Below are 14959 nucleotides of genomic sequence, written 5' to 3'. Positions count from 1 at the left end.
GGCACACAAGTGCTTTGATGTTGAGAAACGGATTACCTTGGCTTTTCACAGGTTAAACATACTGGTTTAGTCTTCAGGAACGAGGTTACCAGGTTACCGAGTGCTGGGGAGATCCAGTCAAAGGCCTGTGAGCTTTTCCTTCCAGGAGTGGAATGACAGAGGGATTTATCAGAGGGTGGCCGGGAAGAGCATTAGAGCTATAGCGAGCAGCCCCCGCCTCTCCTTTAGAAAGTACTACGTGATAGTGAGCGTTGATGCGAAGGTCCCTCAGCCAGGCTGCAACCTCCTGGAGGTCCTCCATGTCCCTGTCATCCCGTGGAGCTTGGCAAGTTCCATCCACAGGAGGCTCTCAGGCTGGTGCAGCAGGCCTTCTTCCCCTACCAGTCCCCTGAGATGGCTTTTAGTATCAGCAGTGACTTCCTGATTAGTAGATTTGGGTGTTTTGAGTCCTTACTTGACCTCTCAGCAACAGTTAGTGTCGTTGAACATCTCCCTCTCCTTTGTTTAAAGTCATATGAAAAATCTAATAAAGAATAATGCATGCATGCCATTTAAAAAGTTAAATTTACCAAATTTGGTTCTTTGGGCAGGTCCTTTGAATTCTTTTAACTGGTTCCTAAGAAATACACTTGCATAGCATATCTGGAATTGTAAGCTTGGTGCTGTTTCTCAATTTATTCTAGTCATTGTGCCTTCCTCTTGTGATAGCTAAGATGTAGCTCTGTAACCGTTTCCTTTCCCTCCTGTGCCCCATCCTCTGGATGTAGCTTAGATGGAAAATTTTAGCTTCTGCTAAGTCAGGATGCTCTGATTATGGGTTTTCTTCTGGAATAATTTTTGTTTTCCCAGAGTTGATAATTGCCTTTTAAAGTTTGTCTAGTTTTTAGTATACCTACATCACTTTCTCACACCATCCAGGGGCCTCTCCGTATGCTAGTCCATCCTTAAAATTATAGCTTACTCAGGCTGCTCAGGTGCCATAACAAAATACCACAGACTGGGCGCTAAGAGGACAGAAATTTATTTCACAGTTTGGGAGGCTGGCGAGTGCAAGGTTTGGGCAGCTTCTGGCTTCTGGTGGCGACTCTTCCTTCTTGTAGGGGTCCCCCTTCCTACTGTGTCTTCACATGGGGGAGAGATCTTTGGTGTTTCTCCTCCTTCTATTGGGACATCAGTTTTATTAGATCAGGGCTCTGCCCTTAGGACCTCATTTAACTGTAATCCCTTCCCTGAAGGCCCTTTCTCCAGTACAGTCCCATGGGGGTTAGGGTTTCAACATACGAATTTGTGGGGACACACAGTTCGGTCTGTAGTAGTTACTAACTCCATTTTACCCTGGAGACTTTCTTCTCTATGTTCTCCTAAGATCTACTTCACAACTGTTATACTAGGGATTTCCTTTCTCTCCTTGATAAAAAGAAAAATCAACTTTATATTGACATAAAATGAAACATGCCTCTTTTAAATCCCCAAGTCAGTGAGTATTGACAGATGTAAACCCCATATAACCACGACCGCAGTGAAGATGGAAAACGTTTCCATCAGCCCAGGGTTTGTTGTACCCTTGGCTGCTGTTCTTCCCCTCGCACACCCTCACCGCAGCCAGTGATCACCTCCCATCTCTGCAGACGCATTCTGTCTTTGTAAAGTTTCATGGGAGTGGAATCATACAGTAAGTCCTGTCTGGTGACTGGCTTCTTATACTGGCTGAGTATATATTTTGGGGATTCATCCCTGTTGTGTGTATTCTTTTCTGGGTTGGATTTTCTGTTTTCTGGATTCCATGTCTTCTTGGTTCACTTTTGTTTTGGAAGAGAACGTTCCTGAAGGGTCGCATGGAGGGGTAAGATTTTGAGAGTATGCTGGTCTGAAAATGTGTCAATGTGCCTTTTCACTTGCTTGATAGCGATTGGTTGGTTGGCTGTATAATTCTAGCGGCAGAGTGCTTTTCCCTCCCGGTTGCTCCCTCCACCCTCTGGGTTCCAATGTTGCTACTGGGAAGTCCAGTGCAACCTGCACCTCGGTCCTTGGTGGCCTGGTCCACCCACCCCGCCCTCCAGAGTTTCAGGATATCCAGTGTCCTTTGTATTCCGAAACTTCTTGGTGGTGGTTTGGAAGAGTGCGGTCAGTTCTTTGTGTTGGCCTCTTGATGGGTACTTTGCAACAGGAAGCTTCTCTCTTTCCATTCTGAGATGTTTTTACACATTTGATAAGCTTCCTGGTACTCCCGTTCTTTGAGTTTGGACCTTCTGGTTAATCCTTTTACTATGTTGTCTTCTAATTGCCTGTCTCGTTGGGCATATTGGTTTGTTTTTGTTCTGTTTTGCTTTGAATTCTGCTTCTTCAAGATTCCTTTGACTTTGTTGTCCAGTCTTTTTCTTCAGTTTATTTCTGTTACTCTGTCTTTAATATTTAGGACCTTGTTCTTATTCTCTGCTTCTTAAAAATAGCATCCTGTTCTAGTCTCCCTGAAATAGTAATATCTTTCTGAGGATATCAGTTAAAGTAGCATTTTTGAGTTTTTTCCACCCTGTATCATCTCATCGTCCATCCTCCTCCCTCCCCCAGTGTGGGTTCTGTGCTTTGCTGAGAGGCTTTCCTCAAATGTCTGGTGACCCTCGGCTGTCTTCTGTTGGTGTTCAAGAAAAAGCCACCGCAGGGCTGGCTGGAGGCTGGCTGTGGGCTGATGGGCTAGCCTCTCTGTTGGGGTGTCCGGTGATTAGTGTCTGTGTGATGTCGCTCGAGCCATCCAGTTTTTCCAGAGTAGGCTCCTTTAAACCCTTGCCTTCTGGTCCCAGCCTGATGGCCAGTATTCTTGAAGGTGTCTTGGGGAAGTGGCTTCAGGTGCATGGTCTTTCACTGTGTGTCCTGATTTGGGTCTGGCCCTTTTCCCCACCCTTCGCGTGACCCGCCATCTCCAGAGCCCTCCTGGCTCAGCCCCTCCAGAGGGTACACGTTCTGTCTCCTGCACGGTGGGGACGTCCCTGGCAGTTTTGGGGCTTCTGAGCACAAATATCAGGGAATCTCTGCAGGCACTCAAGCTTAGCATCCTTTACTCCTCTCAGTTCCGGTTGTCTGCTTTCCATCTCTCCTGAAACCTGTTACTTTCCCTTCTTCTGCTTTCTTTGTTTCGGTGGGTTTTAAGCCTCTTTTATTCCTTTGGTGTAATTTTAGCATGTTTCAGAAAAGAACACAGAAGAGCATGTGTTCATTCTGTCCTGTGTAACCTGGAGGCTCAGGTCCCCATCTCAGCGCTCTGCCAGTTCCATGTAACCTGTTCCTCTGCTCAGCCCTTTCTTGTCGATGTTCTTGGTTCCAGGGCCTCCTGTCCTTGTGACTTCAGTTACTGTCCCATTCTGACACTGTCTAAATCACGCCTGTAGTAAGCTCTTCTCCCCATCATGGGCGCCCCACCGCTCACCGGGGTGCCGTACCATTACACGCAGTGCCTCACCTCTGCCTCGGTGGCTGAGCTCCACGCTTAGCTCTTGATGCTGCTGCTTCCCTTGTCCGTGTCCCCTTTATAGCTTTTCATCAGTCCCCCATATTGTGCTGACCTCTCCACCTGGATGGAGCCCATGCTTCACAGGGAAAGGTGATGCCCCATGGCCATGGTTCGTGTGTTAAGTTTGTGCCTTTGGGCATTTTCTAGAGAACTCTTTCTCAGTATCAAGCCCAGTGCTCGCAACAGTGTGGGTGTTTAGAGTGCATGAATGTACTTGGCGTAAACTTTAGAACTGTGATATCTTGGATGGTACCCCATGAAATAACATTGTTCAAAGCTAGGTATGTTGTGGATACTTTATTAAGTTTATTCCTAACATGAGCATTTGGTCCTATATCCTTTTAATGTTTTCCAATTTAAATTTTTGTTGTCTTACTAGAGGATATAGAATTGCAGGCCTCAGTTCTCCTTTCTCTTTGTGATAGAGTGTGCCCGCAGTGGTTGTGGGAAGATAACTCTGACATTCCCTTAGGAAGGTCCTCAGCTCCCTTTCCAGGGGAGGGTGCTGGCTCTGACCAGCTGTCTGACCCTGGGCCACTGTTACAGGGGGTTGCTCTCCTGACCCTAGCTTGTTGATGGCTAAAGCCAGTGGTTCCCCATTTTACTGGCAATACAGAATGTGCTCTCGAGCTGCTGCTGGGGAGGGCTGTTTAGAGGGCTTTGCCATTCTGTATTCATCAAAAGCTGAGAGAAATGGTATATATGGGCTTTTCCAAAGATATGTTATCCATTCATTCTTCAGAAGTGCCATTCTGTCATAGGGCCTTTTAAGAATTTCATGAAATAGGGAACGCCTGGGTGGCTCAGTCGGTTAAGTGCCTGCCTTTGGCTCAGGTCATGATCCTGGGGTCCTGGAATTGAGTCCTGCATCAGGCTGTCTGCTCAGCGGGGAGCCTGCTTCTCCCTCTCCTGCTCCCCCTGCCTGTGTGTGTGTTCTCTCTCTGACAAATAAATAAATCAAATCTTCATGGGATTTTATTTCAAGTTCCTTTCAAGGGAACTTCATGAAATAGGTTCTTATTCAAGGACACAATAATTTATTACTTAACAAAAGCAAAAAAAAAAAAAAAAAAGCTAGCTCCTATTGCTCACTTACGTACCAGGTGTTGTTCTAGTCCTGGTGTAGGTATTAGCTTTTATGAGTATGAACTTACTTAATGCTTACGGCAGTTCTGAGGAAGGTACTATCTCTCTCTCTCTCTCTCTCTCTCTCTCTCTGTCTGTCTGTCACATACACACACATATACATCGCCTCCTTTTTTATCTTATTTCTTTAACTCTTCCCATTTTTGCCTATGTGGAGCACACAAGCGTAGGGAGGTTAGCCTCAGGTCACAGAGCTGGTAAGTGGAAGAGCCAGTGTTTGGCCAGGCAGCCTGGAGTCTGAAGCCTTAGCTACTGTGCTCCACTCTATCCCCAACCCTACGCACTGTGCATTTTACCTACAGTTCGTTCAAGCCCATATTAGGTTCAGGACCCCTGGATGCTCTGAGACCCCCTTGGCTTAAGCAGACTCGGATAGTTGACTGCCTGACCAGAGCATGTTGGCTCCTGCAGATGCTTGCCTGAGCTGAACTGCCCTTTGGACCCCAGAAGCAGCAGCTTTAGGGAAGGGGCCCATGCAGCAGCCTCCCCGAAGTTAGTGCTCTCACTGCCCTAACAGAGCTCCACAGGCTGGGGGCTTAACCCACAGAAGCATACTGTCTCACAGCTCCGGAGGCCAGAAGTGCAGAGGCAGGGTGTTGGCAGGGAGGGCTTTGAGAGCAGACTGTTCCGGCCCCCTCCTCAGTAAGTCCAAGGCCAGCCTTCCCTGTGATTCACTGCGTTGCCTTCCCTCTGGGCTTTCCACGGTGGCCCAATTTCCCCATTGTGTTAAGGACACCAGTCTTAGTGGATCAGGGCCCTCCTCTTTCTTAACTACATGCATCTGCAATGACCCTATTTCCAAATAAGGTCACGTTCTGAGACATACATTTAGGACTTAACATATGAATTTGTGGGGGACACAATTCAACCCACAGGGAGGACCCATAGGGGATATTCTAGTCTTTAAATTAAGAATTGTGTTCTCCAGAGCAATTAGTTTGCTTTAAAAATTTTTTGAAGACTGGATCTCATGGGACTGATCCTGTTCTGTCTGCACATGGCTGTATTAAAGCACAGAGCCAAATGGGGCTCCCCGTTGCAAGTATATAGGATTTCAAGGCATGTGTTTTTGGCCTTAATTCTTTTTTGGGACTTTATCTAATTCCTCAGCTTCTAATTATGTTAACTTGCAGTACTTATATGTAACCTGATAAGCCACATTAAATTATCTTAGGAATAGTGAGCTATATAATTAAGCCAGGAACTTTATTTTTATTTTTATTTTTCTTATCTTTTCTGGCTGTCCTTTTGCTAAATCCCTTCCTGTCCTTTCTCAGGTTGGTCTTAGAGTGCTTTCTAATATTTAAAGTTAGACCTTGCTTGAAGGCTTTATTAAAATGAGAAACGTTATTTGGAAAGCTTTGGTTTTTGTTCTTGTTTTTTGAAGACATTTTTTCTTCTTATAGGGAAAATCTTTAAGTCTTATTTGTGGGGCTCTTTCCTGGCTCCGTGACTTTGAGCAGAGGAAACATCAGGAAGAGGCACGTCTCCTTGAAACTGGAACTGTCCCCTTGAGTGACAGGAAGGAGCAGCCCCTGTCTCTCTCATCCTCCTGCAAAGAGACTCCAGACACCCCGAGGCCTGCAGGAGAGCCTGACTGGGTGACTCAGTTTGTGCAGAAGAAAGAAGAAAGGGACCTGGTGGACCGCCTGAAGGTGAGCTGTGGGGTGACAGGAGCTGGGAGCCATCCAGGAAACAGGGCTTGGCTGGTGATTTGGGGTTGATTCTGGGGGTTAGCATGTCCTTTGCCTTTGCAGTGCCTCCTTGAGTCAGTGGTGCTGCACCTGTGCTGTCTTTTCAAAGCTGATGTCAACAGGCCTTTTCTAGACGGGGTGGAGGGTTCCATTCATTACCCACCCAGGGAAGGAGCCTCACCGTTGCCCTTGGCAACGCGGTTCTGTGGCTGCAGACTCCATTAAGGGAATGAATTTGATTGAGAGGATGTGGCTTTGGGACAAAGTGTGTGGACCTCCCACACTGAGGGTCAGGGATGCTGCTGCCCCCCTGGAGTGTTGCCCACGGAAGGGAGAACCGCCCTGCCCCGGACTCTTTAAGAAAGGCATGGTTGGGGACTTCAGCAGGGGTTTTCTTTCTGGCTGCTTCACTCTCTAGGAGGAGCAGGTCAGGCGGAAGAAGCGAGAGGAGCGCCTGCGGCAGATTCGGCACAATGCGCAGCTCAAGTATGCAGCCAAGCGCGTGGTGAGCGCCCTCTGCCGGGGTGGCGGGGACAGTGCGTGGGTGCCGTTGCTCCCCTGGGTGAGTGGCCAGGGCCGGACACCCCCCACCCCCACAAGCTGAGTTCTCATCCCCCAGTAGCTGCAGCTTGAGCTGAGGTATTGATACCTTAGACACTGGGAGGAGAGTGAGGCCTGTGGTAGTGGCGTGTGTGTCATCCTCCGTGGTAGCCGCTCAGAGGCCGCTCAGTCCGGGGGGGGCAGGGGTCCAGTCCTGAGATTGGTTTCTCTTTCCCGCTTGGCGATGCTCCTCGGCAGAGACAAGAGGAAGAAGAGATGGAGCGTCTCCTCTGCCTCAGCAGGGAGATGCTAGCGGCGGGAGCAGAGGCCGAGCCTCAGGAGCCGCTGGCGTCTGGGGAGGAGGAGCTGGTCCTCGCCGAGTATGAGAGTGATGAGGAGAAGGGAGCGGCTCGCGGGTGAGACGACGCTTTTCCTTCACCCACTGCCCCTGCCCGGGTTGCCACGGGGGCGGCTCCTGTGCCCAAAAAGAGGCAGGTTGCTTTGCCCCTCACAAGGCGTCCGAAGGGATGGCGTGCCAGCCCCCTGCCCCTGCTCTCAGCCGGGCTCCTCTGGAGCACTCAGAAGGCTGGAGACAGTGCCCTTCCGTCTGCCGGCGCTGGCTCTGTGGGTCTGAGCTCCGTTGCCCCCACCAGGTTTGTGTCTCCATGTCACACCCAGTGGGGGCTGTGCCTAGCTGAAGTCACAGGGCTGGGGACAAAGCAGCTGGGCCGTGGAGCCAACGGGGCCGGCTCTAGTCATGTGCTCCTTGCTCCCAGACGACACCATGGAGCTTTAGGATGTAAACCATCAACGTATCCTTAGCCTAAGCTGTTGTCTCCACCGTCTGGTTTCTGTCTGGGTTTCTGATTTGTGAGCAGTAAGCTGCTGGGTGGAGTAGAAGACCCTGAAGATGACAGCTGCCCCTTGTCGGGGCTCCTCTTTCATTCACGCTTCAGTTGCACAGATGCCCTTTGTGGGCCAGCTCTAGGTGCAGCATGGTCCCCGATGTCAAGTCCGCCGGATGCGCCCCCTACCCTGGGCGAGCTCGCGTGTGGTTGGAGCTGGGGGGTGGGACAAACACACAGATGGTAACTTCGCGGAATGAGTGCATTTGCCCAGGAGGAAAATAAAACCGGGGCAGTGGGTAGAGTGTGGGGTTGCTCCTCTGGGTGAAGCCAGGAGAGGCCTCCGAGGAGGTGAGGAAGGGTGAGAAGGAGCCGTGGGAAGACCTGGAGGACAGGGCTAGTCAGAGGTCTGCTGGTGCCCTGGTCTGGAAAGGGGAGCAGGTTTGGCGGGTTGAGGGACACAGAGAAGGTCCAGGGGCTAAAAGCAAATGAGGTAGAAAAGAGGCAGCTGTCAGTTTGTGGGGGCCTTGGAGTTCCACCGAGGGCCCTGGGTGTCTTTCTCCATGTTGCATGGGCCATTACAAGTGGGGGAGCGACCTGATCGGGTTTGGGCGTTAGGAAGGGCATTGAGGTCATTTTGACATCAGGGGCTCTGCCCCCAAGGCATGCGTGCCCCTAGAGGTCATTCCTCTTGGGCTCCCAGCTTGGAAGGGAGGTTTCCTGCTCCTCTAAAGGTGACTGCAGGTCCCATGTGTCCCACGTTGTCATTGACGCTGTGGTGACCGAGTGTGTGTAGAGCGTAACTCCAGTGTCTGAAACCTGCCGTTGACGGGTAATGGCGAAAACCTTCACAGCTGGGCTGCAGTGCACCATCTGACTTGACCCAAGGACGCTCGTAGTCCCGGCTGCTCTGACTTCCTACTTTCCCCCTCAGCTTTATTGAGCTACAGTCGGGATAGAACACTGTGTGAGTTGAAGTTGCATACCATGAGGGTTTGATAGGTGTCTGTATTGCAAAGGGACCACTGTGATGAGGTCACTTAATTCATTACCTCACATACGTAATATTTCTTTAAAAATGTGCTGTTTTGGCATCTCTCAAATAAACAATATGGTGTTGTTAACATGGTCACTTATAAAACTTATTAATTAAAATAATTTTATTACTTATTAATCACTTATTAATGATCATACCCTTTGGCTACCTTCACCCACTCCTGAGCCCCTAGCAATCTATTCTCTACTTCTAGGAGTTTGGGTGTTTTTTTTTTTTTTTTATTCCGCACAAGAGATGACCCAGAATTTGTCCTTCTGGGACTTAACATCACTTACCACAATGCCCTCAGGGTTCATCTGGATTGTCAGAGCTGGCAGAATTGCCTGCCTTTTTATGGCTGTTTTACCGTGTGTGCGACGTGTTCTTTATGCATTCATCTGTCCGGGGGTGCTTCGGTGGTTTTAATTAGTTGCTGCTGTGAACAGGGAGGTGCAGGGATCTTGAGATACGGATTTCGTTTCCTTCAGGTATATACCTAGAAGTGGACTTGCCTAATCATATGCTACTTAATATTTTTAATTTGGGGGGAACATCCGTGCTGTTTTCCAAAGTGGCAATTTACGTTCCTGCCCTCAGGGCACAGGATTCCCTTTTCTCCATATTCTTGGCAACGCTTATCTTTTCTTCTTTTCTTTTTTAAAGATTTATTTATTTGAGAGTACACACGTGCGCTTTTGTGCACCCCCACAAGCAGGGTCGGGGGAAGGGAGAAGCAGGCTCCCTGTGCCTGCTGAACAGGGAGCCCACCATGGGGCTCCATCCCAGGGTCCTGAGTTCACAACCTGAGTGGAAGGACCTGAGCGGAAGGTAGCTGCTTAGTGACTGAGCCACCCAGGCACCCTTGCCAATACTTAATCTTTTTGATCATAGCCATTCTAACAGGTGTGAGCTGATAGCTCATTGTGTGTTTTTTTTTTTTTTTTAAGATTTTATTTATTTATTTGACAGAGAGAGAGAGATCACAAGTAGGCAGATCGAGAGGGGGAAGCAGGCTTCCTGCTGGGCAGGGAGCCGATGCAGAACTCCAACCCAGGACCCTGAGATCATGACCTGAGCTGAAAGCAGAGGCTTAACCCACTGAGCCCCCCAGGCACCCCACTCATTGTGGTTTTGATTTGCATTTCCTTGGGGGATCAGCATCTTTTCACGGACCTGTTGACCTTTTGTATGACTTTGAAAAAATGTCTGTTCAGTTCCTCTGCTTGTTCTTCGTCAGATCATTTCTTTTTTGCTCTTGAGTTTTAGGAGTTCCTTATATATTTTGGTTATAAGCCCCTTATTATCAGATAGGTGGTTTGCAAATATTTCCTCCCATTTTTTGGTTCCTGTTCCATTTTGTTGATTGTTTCTTTTGCCATAGCAAAAGCTTTTTATTTTGACATAGTCCCACTTGTTTATTTTTGCTTTGCTTATACTTTTGATGTCATAGCGAAAGAAATCACTGTGAAGACCAATGTCATAAAGCTTTTTTCCGTGTGTTTTCTTCTAGGAGATTTAGGCCTCACATTTAAGTCTTTAATCCCTTTTGAGTTAGTTTTTGTAAGTGGTGTAGGATAGGGATTGCGTTTCATTTTTTTTTTTTTAAAGATTTTATTTATTTGATAGAGATCACAAGTAGTCAGAGAGGCAGGCAGAGAGAGAGAGAGAGAGGAGGAAGCAGGCTCCCCGCTGAGCAGAGAGCCCAATGCGGGGCTCGATCCCAGGACCCTGAGATCATGACCTGAGCTGAAGGCAGAGGCTTTAACCCACTGAGCCACCCAGGCGCCCCGCGTTTCATTCTTTTGCATGTGACTCTTCCGTTTCTTCAGCACATACTGAAGAGACGGTCTTTTCCTCATTGAGTATTCTTGGCTCCCTTGTCAAATACTACTTTACTGTATATGCATGGGTTTATTTCTGGGTTCTGTTCCACGAGTCTTATGTGTCCATTTTTATGCCAGTACCTTCCTGCCTTGATTACTCTACTGTTTTTATGCCAGTACTGTACTCTTTGATAACATACTGTTGAAAATCAGAAAGTGTGATGCCTCCAGCTTTGTTCTTCTTTGTCAAGATTGCTTTGGCTATTTGGGGTCTTTTGTGGTTCCATATGATTTTTAGGATCTTTGTTTTCCTATGTCTGTTAAAAATACTGCTGGACTCTCGATATGGGATGGCACTGAATCTGTAAATGGATTTCAGTAGTGTGGACATTTCGGCAGCATGAATTCTTCTGACCTGCAAACATGGGCCATTCTGTCGTTCGTGTCTTCTTCATGTTCTTTCATCAAAGACTTGTAGCTGTGAGTGTGTAAGTGTTCACCTCCTGAGTATTTTACTGCCTTTGATGCCATCGTAAACTAGACTGTTTTCTTTATTTCTATCTCAGATAGTTTATTGTTAGCATGCAGAAATGAAATTGATTTTTGTGTGTTGATTTTGTACCTTGCAACTTCACTGAATTTGCTAATTAGTCCTAACAGTTTTTTGGCGCGATCTTCAGGCTTTTCCTGTGTATGATCATGTCATTTGCTAACAGGTAGTTTTACTTCTTCCTTCCCAGTTTGGATGCTTTTTCTTCCTTTTTCTTGGCTGATGGGTCTGGCTAGGACTTCCACTGTGTTGCAGAGAAGAGTTAAAAGTAAGCACCTTCGTCTTAGTCTTGTCTTAGTGGGAAAGCTTTCATTGCTGAGTACAGTGTCAGCTGTGGGCTCATCACAGATAGCCTTTGTCGAGGTACATTCCTTCTATACCTCATATGGCAAAGTTTTTATCATGAATGGGTGTTGGATTTTGTCATTTGTTTTTTCTGTGTTACTGAGATGATCATGTGACTTTTGTCTATCATTCTGTTGACTGATGTTTCACATTTACTGATTTGCATATGTTGAGCTGTTCTTATCTTTCAGGCAGGAGCCCCACTTGATCCTGGGACCTGATCCTTTTCGTGTGCTATTGAACTCAGTTTGCTAACATTTTGCTGGGAGTGTTTGCATCTGTCTTTATCGGGGATATAGTAGCTTGTACATCTTATGTAGTGTCATTATCTGGCTTTGGTATTGGGGTAATACTGGCCCCATAAAATGAGTTTGGGAGTGTTCCTTCTCTTCTGTGTTTTGGAAGAGCTGGAGAAGGGTTGGCATCATTTCTTTAAATATCGAAATCCTCATCAGTCTGGCCAGTGAAATTATCTGGCCCTGGGCTTTTCTTTGTTGATGCTAGAGGCTTGCCCTTAAGCACAGATTTCAGGACTTGGATTAAAACCAAAACTTCTGGGGTGCCTGGGTGGCTCAGTGGGTTAAAGCCTCTGCCTTCGACTCCGGTCATGATCCCAGAGTCCTGGGATCAGCCCCACATCGGGCTCTGTGCTCAGCGGGGAGCCTGCTTCCTCCTCTATCTCTCTCTGCCTGCCTCTCTGCCTACTGTGATCTCTGTCTGTCAAATAAATAAAATCTTAAAAAAAAAAAACAAAACCCAAAACTTCTGACCCTGGCTAGGGCTGAGATGGTCAGACCTCTTTAGGCATCCCACCTTGGGGAGGTAGGACATGCTCCGCAAACCCTTTGCCTCCTGCCTCCAAGATGACTTGCCCGCCCCTGTACTTCTCCTTGAGAGGAGGGCGCCCCCCCCCGGGGGGGGGACAAGAGAAAGGACTTGAGTGGAGTTTGTGAATATTAGAGTAACAAAGTGCTACTACCCAGGGCCTGGGCCTGAGCCATTAATCCTGCGGATTAACTCCTGCAGCTTCATGCCTTGGTATTTGGAGAGGGAGGAGGAGCCTCTCTGAGAACACAACCAATTGTTTTTTCTTTTAAGATTTTATTTATTGGGGCACCTGGGTGGCTCAGTCATTAAGCGTCTGCCTTTGGCTCAGGTCATGATCCCAGGGTCCTGGGTTGGAGTTCTGTATTGGGCTCCCTGCTCAGCAGGAAGCCTGCTTCTCCCTCTCCGACTCCCCCTGCTTGTGTTCCCTCTCTTGCCGTGTTTCCCTCTGTCAAATAAATAAAATCTTAAAAAAAAAAAAAGATTTTTATTTATTTGACAGAGTGAGTGAGAGTGAGAGCACAGGCAGGGGGAGCAGCAGAGGGATAGGGAAAAGCAGACTCCCTCTGAGCAGGGAGCCTGAGGTGGGGGCTCAATTCCAAGACCCTGGAATCATGACCCAAGCCGAAGGCAGACATTTAACTGACTGAGCCACCCAGGTGCCCCAACCAGTTCTGAACATAAAATTTCTGCTCTTCTTCCTTTCTTCCTTTCTTCACACATCCTGCTTCTTATCTAGATCCTATTGAGTTTGCTCACCTTGTGCTATGTGATTTAAATCAAGGCCTGTCAGACAAAGGGTTCTGAATAATTATTTATTGACCAGAAAAGCAACCCTATAAATAATCCTTTTCTAATTGCCCAAGGGAATTAGCATTTCTGCTTTAAAAAAAAAAAAAAAATTCCCAGGTGAACAAGAAGAATCCCAGTGATGGCCCTGTAGGGGGAGTGTGTCTGTAAAAGATTTTGTTTGGGGGGGAGCCTAGACTAATAATGTCAGCTAACCATTCCGCCTTGTAATGCAAACTTGACCTCCCTCCCAGTCCCTCAGTGCATGTGGGCTCTTCCTTCATTGCTGGGAGGGGTGAGGTGCCAAGGAGAGAAGAGGTTTGTCTGGTTCTGGGCAACAGCATCTTTTTTCAGTCAGTTGTGGCTTCCCTCAGGAAATGTGCTTGGAGTTCCTGCCGTGTGCCGAGGCTGGGGTGAGTCCCCTGGCCCTCTCAGAAGCAAGATACCCCAGAGTCTGGCCTGCAGACATGAGTCTAGAGAGGCGGACAGACCCAGAATAAGTGCTTTTGAAGGACATGGGTGTTGCAAAGAACAGGTGCAGGGGGCCACAGCAGTGTGGCGAGGGGCTGGCCGAGCCTCTCGGGGAGGTGGAGGACGGCAGCCGTGTTTATGTGGGCATCTCAAGGTTGACACAGTTGGCTAGGTAAAAGAGGAAGTGAGGGGCGAGTGCCTGCCAGGCAGGGAGAACAGCATGTCCGAGGCTGCGAGGGGGTGAAGAGGAGCACAGTTCTGCGGGGACTGCGAGAACTCTAGTTTGCTGGAGGTGTGGACAGTAAGGATGGAGTAGCCTTTGATGATGGACAGAGTCGGACAGTGAATGTAGGTTTTGGGAATACTGTGCCCCTTTCTCCTTTCCCTCGTGAGTGCGGGGGGCGGGGGAGGATCAGGCTGGTATTAGCTCGGTGCATCTCTCTGACCCAGTGGGCAAGCAAGCAGGCACTTGCTTTGGTGGAACTTTGTTGCTGGGATGTGTCTTGTCTGTCTCTGGCTCAGAGCTCAGCCTCAGCTCTGTTGGCCTCCAATGACAGGGACCGAATCTGGCTTAGGTCCAGGGCTCGTTGTGGGCATGCAGTAGGTGCTCACTCAAGTGTGTCTTCAGGTGGCCTGAGTTCTCTGAGTTTCTGTGTTCTTTTCTCTCTCAGAGTGGACGAGGACGAGGATGACCCAGAGGAAGAACATGTAACTAAGGTAAGACATTGTGTCCTGGGTATTCTGGAATTGGTCCTGAGTCCAGGGCTCTGTGTCTGCCCCCTTGGCTGCTTCTCGCTCTGTCATCAACAAAGAGCCTCTAGTCTCCTGACTCTGGGGCTCCCCAGACCCAGACCTCGGTGTTGGGGTGCTCACTTGGCAGGCCCATGGACCGGTGGTGTCTGTCTGGAGGTGCTAGGGGGTGAGGGCAGGCCTGAGCAAGAGCGCCCTGCCCTTTGGTTCCCTCTTCTCTTGTCTGTGTTTCCGTTGGCACGGAGCGCTGGGAGGTATGTAGGGTTCAGACATTTGTCATGTTTTAAAACATTTGGTGTCATTTGTGTAAGACTTTGATTTTTCTCTGTTAAAAGTAGATATTTTCTCCCTATTTCTCTTCTCTTCTCGCTCTTAGTCTTGGAGGAGCATAGAGCATAGCTCAGCTTTCCTTGTCCTACTGCAAGCCTGGCCCCCTAGCCTTTTGGGAGGAGTGTGTGGGCAGCCCACCCCCGACACGCTCGCCAGAATCTGTTCTTTCCCACTGGGGAACCACAGCTCAGGGAGGCAGCCTGTCCTGAAATGACCAAGCCCCGTGAAGTGGCCGGATTCATGGCTGAGCAGGACTGATGGAGGAGCTCCATGTTGTGGGTGTTTTTGTAAACCTCTGGAGCTGAGGTGG

At 48.5% G+C, this 14959-nt stretch overlaps 1 protein-coding gene across 6 annotated transcripts in view; it reads left to right on the top strand.

The window, feature by feature from the left end:
• Window positions 1-14959, top strand: part of DDX11 (DEAD/H-box helicase 11) — a 36453-nt gene that overhangs the window by 5850 nt on the left and 15644 nt on the right. For all 6 annotated transcript variants that reach the window (XM_047740947.1, XM_047740950.1, XM_047740952.1 and 3 more), the window contains 4 exons: window positions 6058-6306; window positions 6764-6850; window positions 7144-7301; window positions 14241-14286. In XM_047740947.1, coding sequence (XP_047596903.1) covers window positions 6058-6306; window positions 6764-6850; window positions 7144-7301; window positions 14241-14286 — 540 coding nt within the window. The remainder of the gene's footprint in view (window positions 1-6057; window positions 6307-6763; window positions 6851-7143; window positions 7302-14240; window positions 14287-14959) is intronic.

This window comes from Lutra lutra, chromosome 8 (assembly GCF_902655055.1).
Source record: "Lutra lutra chromosome 8, mLutLut1.2, whole genome shotgun sequence".
In the NCBI taxonomy this organism is placed as follows: domain Eukaryota; kingdom Metazoa; phylum Chordata; class Mammalia; order Carnivora; family Mustelidae; genus Lutra; species Lutra lutra.
The sequence above is the reverse complement of the archived record's forward strand: the minus strand, read 5'-3'. Positions and strand labels throughout refer to the sequence as shown.